At 37.4% G+C, this 16,136-nt stretch overlaps 1 protein-coding gene across 3 annotated transcripts in view; it reads left to right on the top strand.

Moving 5' to 3' along the window:
* SLC39A9 (solute carrier family 39 member 9) overlaps positions 1 to 16,136 on the top strand; it is a 42,318-nt gene that overhangs the window by 19,908 nt on the left and 6,274 nt on the right. For 2 of the 3 annotated variants that reach the window (XM_065872199.1, XM_065872198.1), the window contains exon 3: positions 11,777 to 11,971. The exons of the other annotated variant lie outside the window; for it this stretch is intronic. In XM_065872199.1, the coding sequence (XP_065728271.1) occupies positions 11,777 to 11,971 (195 nt within the window). The remainder of the gene's footprint in view (positions 1 to 11,776; positions 11,972 to 16,136) is intronic. 3 annotated transcript variants of the gene reach the window in all.

Below are 16,136 nucleotides of genomic sequence, written 5' to 3'. Positions count from 1 at the left end.
ACAATAAACACATCAATAGCAGTTTGTGATTGAATGCCTCAATCCATGAATACCACTTAAGATTTATTTGCAATAATGCATGAATTCTGGGCTTTATAAGTATGACAGTCATTTTTTAATGTCCGTGCAAAAACTTCCAAGATCCTACATGATAATGATTGTATTTTTAGTGTTGTTGTTTTTTTTTTGCGGTACGCGGGCGTCTCACTGTTGTGGCCTCTCCCGTTGCGGAGCACAGGCTCTGGACGCGCAGGCTCAGCGGCCATGGCTCACGGGCCCAGCCACTCCACGGCACGTGGGATCCTCCCAGACCGGGGCACGAACCCGTGTCCCCTGCATCGGCAGGCGGACTCTCAACCACTGCGCCACCAGGGAAGCCCCAAATGATTCTTAATAGACAAGTTTGGGAAACACTGGGGTAGAGGAAAGAACTGCTTCAGGTTTAGTTTTTGTTTGTTTGTTTGTTTTTTAATAACAGTTTATGAGATAATTTACATACCATATTTCAGGTATAGTTTTAAAGTTAAATGTAGCTACTATGTGTTGGGTTGCTTTCCTTTATTTTAATAGTTTTCCTGGTTTTGTCCTAAAATAATTTTGTGGATTCATTTGAAAATGTATGTGCTGTATAAACCTGTTTTTTCAAAAATAAGCATTCTGGTCTCTTTAACCTTTTCACCATAGATTATTCTTCTGCCCTAAGCCATCATTAAAAAATCTTTTAAGGGACTTCCCTGGCGGTCCAGTGGTTAAGACTCCGTGCTTTCACTGCAGGGCGTGTGGGTTCTATCCCTGGTTGGGGAACTAAGATCCCACAAGCCACCGAGCCTTGCCAAAAAAAAGAAAAAAAAACTTTAAAAATTATTTTCCCTGGTGGCGCAGTGGTTGAGAGTCCGCCTGCTGATGCAGGGGACACGGGTTCGTGCCCCGGTCAGGAAGATCCCCCATGCCGCGGAGCGGCTGGGCCCATGAGCCATGGCCGCTGAGCCTGCGCGTCCGGAGCCTGTGCTCCACAACGGGAAGGGCCACAACAGTGAGAGGCCTGCGTACCGCAAAAAAAAAAAAAAAAAAAAAATTATTTTCATTTATATATTTTACATTCACTCTTTTTGGCATGAATGACTGCATTTTGCCAAATGCATAAAGTCAAAATGCAGAACAGTCCCATCACCTTCATCCCCTTTTGTAGTCAAACCTTTCCCCCAACCTTGGGCAACCTCTGATCTCTTCTCTCTCTCTATAGTTTTGCCTTTTCTGAATGTCATATACATGTAATCCTGTAGCCTTTGGGTCTGACTTCTTTCAGTTAGCATAATGAGGTTGAGAGTCATCATGTTGTTCTGTGTGTCAGTGGTTTGTACCTTTTTATTTCTGAGTAGTATGCCATTGTTTGGATGAACCATTGTTTGGATGAACCATAGTTTGTTTATTCCTTCACCAGTTGAAAGACATGGGTTTTTTCCAGTGTTGGTGATTATCAGTAAAGTCACTATAAGCATTTGTGTACAGGTCTTTGTACGAACATGAATTTTTATTTCTTTTGACAGGTGGAATTGCTGGGTTATATGGTCAGTGTGTGTTTACCTTCATAAGAAATTGCCAAACTTGTTTCCAAAGTGCCTGTACCATTTTGTGTTCCCCTCAGTAATGTGTGAGAGTTCCAGTTGATTCCCTTCCCAACACTTGATGTTGTCTATTTTGTTTTAGTTTTTTATTTTAGTCACTCTGATAGGTGGGTAGTGGTATCTCAGTGTGGTTTTGATTTGCAGTTTCCTAATGGCAAATGACGTTGAACATCTTTCATGTGCTTGATTGCCATTGCTGTATCTTCTTTGATGGTATCCAATCATTTGTCCATATTCTAAATTGAGTTTTCTTATTATTGAGTTTGGAGAGTTCTTCATGTATTCTGGATACAAGTCCTTTACTGAGATATGTGATTTGCAAATATTTTCTCTTAGTCTGTGGCTTCATTCTCTTAACAGTATCTTTCACAGAGTAGTTTTTAATTTTGATGAAGTGAATTTATCAGTTCTTTCTTTCATGAATTGTGCTTTTGGTGTCATATTTTAAAACCTTTTGCTAAACCCAAGTTCACAAAGATTTTCTCTTTTGTTTTCCTCTAGAAGTTTTATAATTTTAGGTTTTATACTTAGGTCTATGATCCATTTTGAGTTAATTTTGAACACAATGTAAAGGTTCATTTTTTTAAAAAATAAATTTATTTATATTTTTTATTTTTGGCTGCATTGGGTCTTTGTTGCTGCACGCGGGCTTTCTCTAGTTGCGTGAGCGGGGGCTACTCTGTTGCGGTGCACGGGCTTCTCATTGCGGTGGCTTCTCTTATTGAGGAGCATGGGCTCTAGGTGCACGGGCTTCAGCAGTTGTGGCTCATGAGCTCTAGAGCGCACAGGCTCAGTAGTTGTGGCGCACAGGCTTAGTTGCTCTGCAGCATGTGGGATCTTCCTGGGCCAGGGCTCGAACCCGTGTCCCCTGCATTGGCAGGCAGATTCTTAACTACTGCACCACCAGGGAAGTCCTTCATTTTTTGCATATGGATGGATGTCCAATAGTTCCAACACCGTTTGTTGAAAAGACTATCTCTATTGAATTGTCTTTGCACCTTTGTCAAAAATCAATTGACCATGTTTGTGTTGGTCTATTTCTGGATTCTCTGTTCTGTTCCATTGATCTATTTGTCTATCCTTTGCCAATACTACATTTGTCTTCTTGATGACTGTATCTTTATAGCAGATTTTGAAATTAGATTGTGAAGTCCTTCTAACTTTGTTCTTATTTTTCAAAATTGTTTTGGTTAAACTAGTTCCTTTGCCTTTCTTTAAAAATTTAGAGTCAGCTTGTCAGTATCTACAAAAATAATCGTGCTGGGATCCTGACTGATATCAAATTGAATCTATAGATTAATTTGGGGAGAGTTGACATTTTGAGAATATTGTGCCTTCCAATCCATGAACACAATATATCTCTCTATTTATTTAGGTCTTCTTTGATTTCTTTCATCAGTATTGTAGTTTTTAGCATACAGATCTGCAAATATTTTGCAAATATTTTGCAAATATTTGTTAGATTTATTTTTTGCAAATATTTTGCAAATATTTTGTTAGATTTATACCTAAATATTTCATATTTTTGTAAATTGTAATTGTAAATGTTAATGCAATTGTAAATGTAATTGCAATTGTAAATGTTACTTTAAAAATGTCAATTTCCGATATTCTAGTATTTAGAAATTTGATAAGCTCCATGTAGCTTGAGCTGCTGTCAGGGCAAAGTGGCAGGAGAAAAGAGAGAACAGAATAACCTGTTTTCCCCCCATACTCTTCAGACCACTGGGGCCCTTTTCCTAGATACTGTGGCCAGAAAGATGGCGTATTTCTTGGGGTTTTAACTGCTGTTGTTACTGCCATGAAGTTCTGCAGCTGGGGCTGCCTTCAAGGCAGGGCTGGGAAAGAAAAGAGAGGGAGAGTAAAAGGAAAAAGAAGGGGAGGGCTTCCCTCCACACCAACACCTCTCAGCAGTCCCTCTTCCTGGTCCTCTGCTAGAAGGACAGGGTTTCTTTTGAAGTTTTTGCTGCCCTCTCTCTTCTTGCTATTGTTTACTCTTAATAGTCTTCAAGTAGTTGTATTTTGTATGTTTTGTCCAGAGTTTTTGTTGTAATCAGTGTGTGATTGAGACTATAGTGGGTTTACTCCACCTTGGCCAGCACCAGAAGTCCCCATCATTCTTTTTATTTTTTAAAATATTTATTTATTTATTTTTGTCTGCGTTGGGTCTTCTTTGCCGCGCGGGGGCTACTCTTGGTTACGGTGCACAGGCCTCCCATTGCGGTGGCCTCTCTCCTTGTGGAGCACGGGCTCTAGGCGCGCAGGCTTCAGTAGTTGTGGCACACGGGCTCAGTCGCTTCACGGCATGTGGGATCTTCCCGGAGCAGGGTTCAAACCCGTGTCCCCTGCGTTGGCAGGCGGACTCCTAACCACTGCGCCACCAGGGAAGCCCTAGAAACAGAAGTTTTGAGAACATAGTTTATTGAGTACTGCAGTCCTTGTTACTATGGAGCTAATGTTTGAAACCACCATAATTCTTTGGAACATGAGAATTGATATGTTTAGGAAGGCAGACTGTTGGTCAAAGACCTAAATATAAATGTGTTGTGCTCATAACTAGATGATCATTGAAACTGTTGTGATCAGAAATAGTTCAGTATAGATTATCCTACTTATTTCTCCAAGAATGCCATGTGTAAGATTCTTTAGAGAGATACAGTTATCAATTTTATGACTTTCTCTGTCATTTTGCTCTACATTTAAAGTAGAGGGTTAAATCTGCTATTATATTTAATTAACTTTTATCCTATCATTCATTAATAAAAATGGAGCTTTTTAAGGCTCTTGTTATACTTTACTTTCAGGATTCTGAAACATGGATGATCCTGGACTAGTACAACCTATCTCATCTACCTCTTATTCTGTCTGCTAAAATGTCTAGTCTCTGCTTTTTCCCTGCCCCTTCCTCTCCCTTCACCCCCAGCATTGTTTTATTGTTCAGTATTGTATCTGACCAGATAATCAGGCCAACTATTTCATATAAGATGTTTAAAAATAAATCTCCCAAATTAATTCCATTTAATGTGCAACTGTGTCCCTAAACATTCAGTGAGCACTTAACCACATACCAGGTATTGTGTGGATATATTGCCTGATCACGACAGCAACCCTCTGAGGTGGATACTATTTTGTAGATGAGGCTTTTGAGCCACAAAGAGGTTAAATAATTTGCGCAAGGAACTCAGCCAGTAAGCGTCAGGACCAGGATTTGAAACACAGTCTGTCTTACTCAGAAGACTACACTTTTTTTTCTTAACATCTTTATTGGAGTATAACTGCTTTACAATGGTGAGTTAGTTTCTGTGAAGCCTACACTTTTAATGACACTGTGCTACATGGTGGACTTTGTAAGGAATTTCACATTACCAAAACACTTTATCTGCTAAAGAAATCTGTTTCCTACCTTGTAATGAGATTCTTGTCTTTCAGAAACACGGTAGTATTTTGATAAAAGATTCGCTAACATCCCTTTAAAATGTCAGCTTTATACATTTGACTATGGTCAGTTTTCTGTTTTACATCAGAAACAGAATGTATCATTATTAAGAGCTACACCACCCTATTACTGAAAACACATCAAGTGTAAAGAACTGTCTGTCTTTGCCAGAAAAAGAAAAGTATATAGTAAAAATCTGTGTAGGTTATAAGGTGTGAGTAGAAGTTAAGAAATTTAAAACAACCAGTGAAGGCCAAAAATATAAAAATCAAAACTGGGGATCACCTCAAAAAAAACAAACAAAAAAAAACCCTAATTACCTGAAGGTTTGATTCTTAGAATGCTTTGTTCTTTGTACATGTTAATCTGAAGAAGAAGTTCCAACAAATCTGTTCAAAGGGTAAATTGATTCTGTTATATTAAATTTCACGTATGTGTCTGTGTCATAGAAAGGCTACATACTATACTGATGGAACTTACTGGAAGGATTCCTATATGAATATCTAGGGAAAGAATTAAGCCCATAATGATTTGCTGAACACTCTGTTAGTGGCACGAGAAATATATGTCTGATGAGCAATATCCAATGATAATACTGGGTTTATATACTCTGCAGTGGGGAATGTGATGTGGAACATGTCTCAGCTAATGAATTACCAACCAGTGCCCTGAGTAAAACAGACTCAACGATAACAACCTGAAAGTTCTTTTGAGAATGAGTAACACATGTCCACAACGTAATGTATTTTAATTAAATAGCTTGGTTTTTAAAAAATTTTTATTTTATTGAAGTATAGTTGATTTACAGTGTGATGTTAATTTCTGCTGTGTGGCAGAGTGATTCAGTTATACATATATATACATTCTTTTTCATATTCTTTTCCATTATAGTTTATTATAGGATATTGAATATAGTTCCCTGTGCTATACAGGAGGACCTTGTTGTTTATCCGTTCTATATATAGTAGTTTGCATCTGCTAATCCCAAACTCCCAATCCATCCCCTGCCCACCCCCCTCCTCCTTGGCAACCACAAGTCTGTTCTCTATGTCTGTGAGTCTGTTTCTTTTTCGTAGATAAGTTCATTTGTGTCATATTTTAGATTCCACATGTAAGTGATATCATATGGTATTTGTCTTTCTCTTTCTGACTCACTTCACTTAGTATGATACTCTCTAGGTCATCCATGTTGCTACAAATGGCATTATTTCATTCTTTTTTATGGCTGAGTAGTATTCCATTGTATATATACACTACATCTTCTTTATCCATTCATCTCTTGATGGACATGTAGGTTGTTTCCATGTCTTGGCTACTGTAAATAGTAAATAGCTGGGTTTTGAGATCTCAGTTTTTGCTAGGTTGAGTTTCATGTCCTAGAGTAGAAGGAAGGACGGATGTGTTAATACTGAATATCTGGATCCCATTTACTAATCTGTTTATGTACTAATAAGATCATGGGATTATCACTCACTTTGAAAAGTTTTTTTTGTTTTGTTTTGGCTAATGCTTGCAAATAAAACCAATAATGCCTACCATTCATTGTATATAATCCAGTAAATATTTCATGTTTTTATATAAAGTTAGATTCCACTTAAGTATAAGTAGTCAGGTCTTTTATGGAAAGCTTCAATCAACAGCACACTTATTTCAAGCCATATATATATATGCATGTGAACATGTATATATATATATACATATAAAATAATGTTGCTGACATTTTACTTATTTGCCACAATTTTACATAAAATTAGGTGTTAACGCCTTCAAAATGGGAACGTCAGGAAATTATGTACTTGTATCAATGAATGCTCAAAAAATGTTGGAACTCTTTCTTTAATTTACCTCCAGAGTATGCAGCACACTTAGATGAGAATCATCAGTGGCAGCAGAATTTTCCTTGAAAGTAGTTTAGGTTTAGAGAAATATACAACTTATTCAGTGCCAATCTGTTTGATAAGATAGGTGACCTGTTTATTCAATATTATTTTAGATCAAAAGCTGGTGATACTAGAAAGTATGACAGTTTTATTGTGATTCATAAACTTGACTCTGAATGCTGTACCAAGAGTTACAAAATTATTTAGATAAAGAAAGCATTGTTAGGATAAGATATAGAAGGATCTTATACTCATTTAAATTTAAAAATTCTGATATAGTTATACCTTATGAAGGGAAATAATTTTGGCCACCCTTTGAAAGTTGTAATTAGGCTTGACATTTAGTTTCAGAACTATGGACACCACAAAATTAATTATCTTTAAAAATTATTATGCAACTGTTCACAAATAATAGTATGACTAACACCCTTTAATAAGGTGTTAACCCACCTTTGTACCTCAGCTCGCTTTAGCATAACCTTTCACCTAATTTAGCATGTACGTCTGTTACCTATTGAGTCTGGATTTATAAAGAAGCATGTGCATAATTATCTTAAAACATACAGCTAAAAGATTGTATTTATTTCCATTTAAAAAAACCTTTTTGCTTAGGAAGTAATTAATTGAGATGAAATGCCACATTAAAAAATTACAGAGGTGAAGGCCATTTTTTTGCCTTCAACATCAATTTGTTGAGTATCTACTCAACTTATGGCCTTATATTGATTGTTATCCGTTCATAGATATATAATATAGCCCCTGCCTTCAAGAATTCACAGCTGATGGAAAATGGATAAATTAACAGTCAGTGACAGCAGGGGTTGGCAAACTTTTTCTGTAAAGGGCCAGATAGTAAATATTTTAGGCTTTGTGGGCCATATGGTTTCTGTTGCAGTTACTCAACTCTGCTGTCATAGCGTGAAAGCAACCACAGACAGTCCATGAACAAATGAGCATGGCTGTGTTCCAGTGCAAATTTTATTTACAGAGCTAGGCATGAGCCTTTGTCCTGCAGTTTGCTGCTGTCTGAATTATGGTATAGTCATATAAAATCTATGGTAGACACGTACTACTATGCTGTGTGTACATGACTAGAGGAGGACACAGAAAATCTCAAGGAGGAAGGGACTTATGAGCTGAGTCTTGAAAGACAAGGTGTTATCCAGGAGAAGCAGCATGGAAGGCCCATGGATTCATTAACTCCTGCAGAGTCTAAGCAAAGGCAGAGACAGGAGCCCATTTTGTTAAATATTTAGTGGGTACCTTATGAAAAGATAATCATTCAAATCCTTTCCAATAGCATCTTTCTAAATAGTGTTGAAAATTGTAGTTACCAGAATTCTATGACTGACTTCACGTGTGTAGTTTCTTTACATCTATAAATATGAAGAATTGGTTTGTATGTTAAAACAGAAGCATACCAAAAATTGCCTTGTCTTTAGAGAAAGTCAGTTGTTTTACTTCGTTTATTTATTTTACATTCTTGAGGGCATTGCTAAGCTATTCTCCCAGCACACAAAGACCTACTTGAAAAGTAATGAGTTCTGCCATCTCAGTATTGGTCATCAGGGTACTGCATTTTGAGTTTATTAACTTTTCATTGAAATATTGTATACAAAAAAGTATACGTCATACACACAAGAAAGTACACATATTGGCAGTATATAGCTCAATGATTTTTCACAAACTGAACACCCTCCTTTTACCAAGAGGCTACATTTTAATTGTCCAACACTACCGATCAAAATTCTTAGACTGCTTCTCTCATAAACTTAATTATTTTTCATCTCTGAGCTTTCAGTAAGTTCTCTGGCTTAAAATCCTTACTGCTAACAATAATTTTGCTTGCATGAAGGGCAGGGTGGGCTCATTCTGTCTGCCCGCCTTTTCCTCCTAGGCCTGTCTAGCGTTCCGTTCTCTTTAATGGATCACTGCAGCGTAGGCTTCTGATTTCCAGGAAATACCTTTTATTCCAAGATCATCCATTTCTTCCCCGGAAAGTCTCTCTTTACCTCCAGCAGTGCTTCCAAACTGAAGGTAGCAACTCTGGATCCTGAAATAAATTTAGTAAGTTGGACTTGTGACTGGCATTTAAGAAGAGCACAAAGGAGGGACAAGACAGATGACGAAATAGAATAGTGCGTTGTAACCATTGTAAGGATAAGTATTATTTTTTGCAAATTTTTATTTAGTTTTTCATCTATGTGTATGTTTACTAGATCATGATGTAAAATTTATTTTTTACTAGGGATCATGTCCTTAAAAGTTTAAAAAACATTGTCGTAAGTCTCATGTCAGCAATTTCAAAAACTGCTTCACATTAGCACCATTAACGTTAACTGCTGATACTCGTAGCACTTGTTTAAATTAATAAAATGGAAACTGGGGGGCTGGAGGGAGTTTTTTTCTGCCTGTCTCTTGGAGGAGCACTCCGTCTCGTTTTAAGATGCCATTGTAACTCAAACAGAGATGTTACAAGAAAAAATATTGCAGACAGATATCCCTCATGAATGTAGATGGCACAGTGCTTTACCAAATATTAGCAAATTGAATACAGCAGTATATAGACAGGATAATACCTTTTGACCAATTGGAGTCTATTCTAGGAATGCAAATCAGGGGTTGGATTAATATCCAAAAACCATTTTAATTTATTATCTTAATCGAATAAAGTAGAAAAACCATTTGATCATCCTTAACAGGTACAGAAAAGCATAAACATTTGACAGAATTAAACTCCTAATTCTCAGCAAACTAGGAAGGAACTTCCTTACTGAGAAAGGGTATATTTGAAAAACCTACAGGTAAGATGCCTAACACTGGGAACAAAACATGGCTGTCTCCTCTCAACCACTTGTACTTAACATTGTACTTGGGGTCTTGGCCAGACGCTAGTCTGAAGTAAGGCCAGAAAAAGAAAGAGAAGGCGTAAAGATTGGCAAGAAGTAAAACTATCTGTTTGCAGATGACATGATCACCTATGTAAAAATGGTTAAAAATTTAAAGCCTCACAATATCAAATGTTGACAATGGAATGGAGCAACTAGTACTCTCAGACATTGCTGTTGGGTTTGCAAAATGGTACAGCCACTTCGGAAAACAGTTTGACAGGTTTTTTTTATAATGTTAAACATACATACACCTGTCAGTTCTGATCCTAGGTATTTACCCAAGGGAAAAGAAAATGTGTATCCACAGAAAGACTTGTACCTGAATGCTCATAGCAGCTTTATTTATAATGGACCGAAATTGGAAATTACCTAAATGTCTATCAACAGCTGAATGGATAAACAAGTTGTGATATGTCCATACAATGGAACACTACTCAACAAAAAAGAGGACCAAACTACATGCAAAGCTTAGATAAATCTCAAAATGTTATGCTGAACAAAAGAATCCTTATGCGAAAGAGGATATATTGCATAATTCCATTTATATGAAGTCCTAGATCAGGGAAAACTCTGGGGACAAAAAGCTCTTCAGTGCCTGCTTGGGACCAAGAGTGACATATTGACTCCAGGGATGCACAAGAGAACTTTTCTGGTATTTTAAAGTACTGTTCCATATCTTGACCTTGGTGGTAGTTACTAGAGTTTTTACATTTGTGAGTTATACCTCAATAAAGTTGATTTTAAAAAAAAAGAGAGAGAGATTTAGACATTTTAAAACAAGTAAATGAAATCACTATTAGGGAAAAAAATCTTAAGATTAAAAAATTACTTTGGGAAGATGAAAAGTTTTAGAGATGGATGATGGTTGTAGAATGATGTGAGTGTACTTAAAGCCACAGAATTGTATGCTTAAAAATGGTTAAAATGGTAAGTAAATTTTATGTAATGTGTATTTTACCACAGTTTTTAAAAGTTAAAAAAAGGTGTGTAAACAAACAAAAAATCTTTCAAGAATTAGAAAAATACATGTTTTTACTATCTTAAGATGGTATGTGCTTTGTGCTTCTCAAAAATGACTTTTAAAGAATTAAGGCAGGCTCTAAAATATTGCAACAGACTTACGTAATTTCTTTGGTCAAAGATTAAAATGCTTAATCTAATTATAAGCAAGAAATGTGTTTAGTATGTTCGCCTGTATTTATGAAACACAGCAAAGGTCAGGATCCTGGCCTTGAAGTGTTTATGTTTTGAGTGTCAAATATGTGAGTATAATAAACTAGCAGTATTACTTAGCCAGGTGTCATTTACTGTAATTCAGAGTATCCCGACAATCATCTTTCTAGAACAATCATCTTTCTAGAACAATCATCTTTCTAGAAGGAAATGTCTCTTTTAAATTGCTCTGCCCTTTTGGTTTCTAATTAGTGATTGTCCCCTGAGATTTTTTAAAGCTAAAAGTGTTTTATACTCAGTTTGCCCTTTATTTGCAATTTTTATATCAACCTAAGTGTAAAACTAGTTAAATTTGATTGTAATTATTTTCACTGTTACTGTTCTTCATTTGCCTATTTTCATCAAAATAAACCTTACTGTAGTTTCTGGTGAGATTGGTGTGAATTTCTCTAGCCCGAAAGGAAGATCTGGGGAATGCTATCTATCCCTTGGGAATATGACTGCTTTCTTGGTGATTTGCTTCCACTTCCTAGGTTTTGGGAATAATAGGCAGTTAAAAGCTCTGCATGCCAAAAGCAGAGGACCCTTGGGAATTTTTTCATCATGAACTTTAAGTTAAGGGAGTTTATGATTGGCTAGATTATAATACAGGAAGTGAATGTCTTTGCAGTAAAATATGTAGAGCTTGAAATACAAAAGAATGGAAGCTTCTACATGAACATGTTTTGAGGGGGAAAACACATTTTCTCTTTACGGTTCATTCTGCTCTAGGGAAACACCACCAAGCGAGTCAAACACAGAATGTGATTGCGTCAGACAAAGCAGAAATACCGGTTGCCCATGACCATGAGCACAGCCATGACCACACACAGCTCCATGCCTACATCGGTGTTTCTCTCGTACTGGGCTTTGTTTTCATGTTGCTGGTGGACCAGATTGGCAGCTCCCATGTGCATTCTACTGATGGTAAGTAGCTCCAAGGTTTTCTGGGCAGTGCAAGACATTTGCATTTTAGGTGATCACAAATGATTGACTAATTCAGTATGTATCAGTGGCCTTATTTAGTGCTAAAACTTTCTCAGGTTCTGGTGAACATTTCATTCATTTGAGAAAGCTAGTGGGTTGTGACATGTGGCACAAGGGAGTGTTTATTATATTATTACCCTGGTTATTTTAAAGCTCATTTGATGGAGGTCTAGGGCAGAAGTTCTTAACCCTTTTTGTGCCATGGAGCCTTTCAGCAGTCTAAAGCCTGTGGCCTTTAGATCAAATCAAAATTCCACTGAGATGCCATTTCTCACCTGTCAGATAGGCAGAAATTCAAAACCCTGGCAGTATACTCTGTTGGCAAAGCTGTGAGAAACAGGCACTCTCATCTATTGCTGTGGGTGTGCGTAGTGGTACAGCCCCTGTAGTGGAGAATTTACCCTTCAACCCCAAAATCGCACTTCTAGGAATCTGTTCTGATGAATCGGCTCCAGTATGAAGATACATATGCACAAGACTAATCGGCGCAGCATTGTTTGTCATTGTGAAAACACTTCAACGTCCAGCCACACAGACTGGTTGAGTGCAGTGTGGCGTGTCCATGTAATGGAGTTCTATGTAGCCATGAAATAGAATAAGGAATCGATCTCTGTGAACCAATATGGAGAGATTTCCAGGAAATACTGTTAAGTGGGGGGGAAAAAAGCAAAAATAAATTATTATACATCATATATTATGTTTTGTGTAAAAAAGAAGGGGAAACAAGTATACGTGTATATATTTGCTTATCTTTACAAAAAGGAAACATGAAGGATCAGCTAGAGAACAAAGTTGATTACTTGTAGGAGTGAGGGCATGGGTGGGATAAGGTAGAAGGGTTTTGGGAGGGCATGACACTTCCCCGGGCATGCCTTTTTGATATAGTTTTGACTTTGGGAAATATGTTAATATTTTCCATATTCAAAATATAAAATGAAATCAACAAAGGATGGGGGAGCTAACTGAAACAGATGAACTATACTTCAAATGAATAACACAGTTACACTGAAGGGGTTGTAGAAAAAACTAATTCAAGTAACTTATGAATGTAGTATTTGACTATATACCTTTAGTGGTGAGTAGAGTTGGGGAAGAAGCGTAAACAGTACTGAACTCTTTTTAATAGGCTTTGCTTTTTGTAATGGTGTGGGGAAAACAGTTCTGAAACTAGTTTAGATATGTTACAAGATTGAGCAGATGAGTAAATGTGTTGCTGTTGGTGGAACCAGAGTCCTCACTGAGGAAGAAGGGACATGCAAATAGGGAATGAGGGAAAGCAAGAAAGAACCCCTAAAAAAAAAAAAAAAAAAAAAAGAAAGAAAGAACCCCTACAGGGATGGGTTGGAATCGGAGCTATTGGAATCATGATTTCTAAAACTTGTATGTGTATGTGTACATATACATGTGTGTCTATGTATACATGTATGTATGTCTTAGTTCTGTGTGCAGAGAGGGCCTAGAAGTAAAGACATCCCACTAGCAATGAGCATATCAGGGCTCTTCAGAGAAATGGCTGATTCTAGGACAGAACAGGGTAAGGATAAAATGAGCTTGGAACATCTAGTGCTCAAAGAAGATGGAAACATGTCACAGGATATAGAAACCAGCTTGAAGGGGCTTCTCTTGGCCAGATCTCAGACAGTTTGTGCACCAAGATAATTAAGAACAGCAATAAAGCGTAAATCATTGAAAAAATGGGAATCAATGGGCATATCCACATGGGAGAAAGATAAAAGGAGAAGGGAGGGCATTTGGTTCCAGCAGAAGCTAAATGCCATTTGGTAAATGTGCAAGCAGTTGGAGTTGGACAATCATCTTTGCAACCTTCATAGTAAAAATTGGCTCAGGCCAGAATCATCAATGAATGTTAAATCTAGGGGGTATATTTTGATTTGCTTATTAGTTACAAGGGAAAAAAAAGTAACTAAATGAAGAAATCGGACAATACCTTGATCACATGATCAGAATTAATGTCACTGGTATTCTGCTTTCAGTGTGGGCAGAATGTTCCTACCAGACCAGCCTCTGTACAGATAACTGTAAACTTTGGACAGAATTTTGAAAACCACTATCTGAAGACATTGGAGTGTGAGTGACCTAAAGGAGGCAAATTCTGGAAGGGAGTCTACACTTGGAACCTATTTTTACTACTTTTAGTTCCTATTTTTACTGCTTTTAGCAGTCAGTGCCTATGGGGTAACTAACTGATAGAAGACAGTCTTTCTGGCCTAAGGAACTGGAGGACAGAGTTCAGGGTACCCAGCCTCTGGAAAGTGAGGGGAGAATCTTAGAAAGGAGAGAGACAGAGAAACTCAGCCCCAAATTCTATGTGTAAACTGCCCAAGTCTCTGGCTAAGCCCTGAACCATGCTTTCTTGGGCAGACTGTAGACGGCTCAGCTAAATGTAAAAGAACCAAACTGAGATTTAGGCAGCTGCCCAGAAGACAGAGTTTGCAGTTTGAGCCAAATCAAGTTATGTAAAGCAAAGCAAAAAATCACCACTCTTCAGAGGAATATAATAGGATCCATAGTATCCACAAGATAACATTTACAATATCCAATATATAATCCAGAATTCACACCACCAGTGAGCAGCAGACGTACATCCTGTGCCTCTAGATGTGATAGCCTGGGGAGCATCACCTATGTAGTATTCCAACCAAGAATGCGTCATCTAAGGACACATCAGACGAATCCAAAAGGAAGGACCACTCTGTTATAAAACAAGAAAGGCGCAGGGAAGGAAATGTATTCTTCAGAGATATCAATGTCACACAAGTCAAAGGCAGAGAAAATGTCTCAGATTAAAGGAGACTAAAGAGATAAAACTAGGTGCAACATATGATCTTAGGCTGGATCCTTCCTGGAAAAGGAAAAATGCCCTGAAAGACATTCTTGGGCAATTGACAAATTAGAATATGCAAGAGAGAGTAGAAAAAAATATCAATGTTCAATTTACTGAAGTTGATAACTTTACTGTGATTATATAAGAAAATATCCTTTATCATCGGAAATACACACTGAAGTATCTAAGTATAAAGAGTTACAATGTATGCAGTTTACTCTTAAATGGTACAGAAAAAAAGATATACACAAATATGTGTATCTGTGTAGTGTAGATAGAGAACAAGAGAGCATAAGCCCAAATGATAAAGCAAATGGGGCAAAGTGTTGGCCAATTAGTCATTCTGAGAAAAGGGTATATGATTGCTTTTTGAACTATTCTTGCAACTTTTTTTTTTTAACTAACCAAGTCTTATATTAGGAAATGGATTTTGGAGTAAAAGGTTTTACTTATGTGCTTTATTCCAAACAGCAAATGAGAAGCACCCTCTGTTGGATGGAATCCGACTCCAGCTACATTACATAGTTGTCCATAGTGGCCTTTATGACATTTTTCTTGCAATTCTTGTCAGTTTAAATTTAAAATGCATTTATAGGTGCATTAGTGTCCTGTAGCCCCATACAAAGAATTAACTGTAGTATGTGTTTATTTTTCCTCCTGTTTTGTCTCAGAGGTCACTGTTTTTGCTGGTTTTCATGTATCTGATGACCTCGCTTTACCTATTACCTGCAGGGTTTTATGTATTATTATCAGTAAAAGTTAATTCGTTTATTAAATTTATTCTGAATCAGTCTTTTCCTATAGATTTATAGAAATTGTGTTTTAATTTTAAAACCTCTAATTTTTTAAAAAATTAATTAATTTATTTTTGGATGTGTTGGGTCTTTGTTTCCGTGCGAGGGCTTTCTCTAGTTGTGGCGAGCGGGGGCCACTCTTCATCGCGGTGCGCGGGCCTCTCACTGTCGCGGCCTCTCTTGTTGCGGAGCACAGGCTCCAGACGCGCAGGCTCAGTAGTTGTGGCTCACGGGCCCAGTTGCTCCGCAGCATGTGGGATCTTCCCAGACCAGGGCTCGAACCCGTGTCCCCTGCATTGGCAGGCAGATTCTCAACCACTGCGCCACCAAGGAAGCCCCCCTCTAATTTTTTTTAAGATGCTACTTATAATTAGACCACAAGACTGTGTAAAGAAAAGCCAAAACAAGCTTGTCACACAGTGTAACATGATCGTTCTTTCCAGTTTGGGGTGGTATTGAAATATCT

The sequence above is a fragment of the Phocoena phocoena genome, chromosome 2, assembly GCF_963924675.1.
Source record: "Phocoena phocoena chromosome 2, mPhoPho1.1, whole genome shotgun sequence".
Lineage (NCBI taxonomy): Eukaryota > Metazoa > Chordata > Mammalia > Artiodactyla > Phocoenidae > Phocoena > Phocoena phocoena.
Note: the sequence above shows the minus strand (reverse complement) of the source record. Positions and strands in the feature narration are given on the sequence as shown.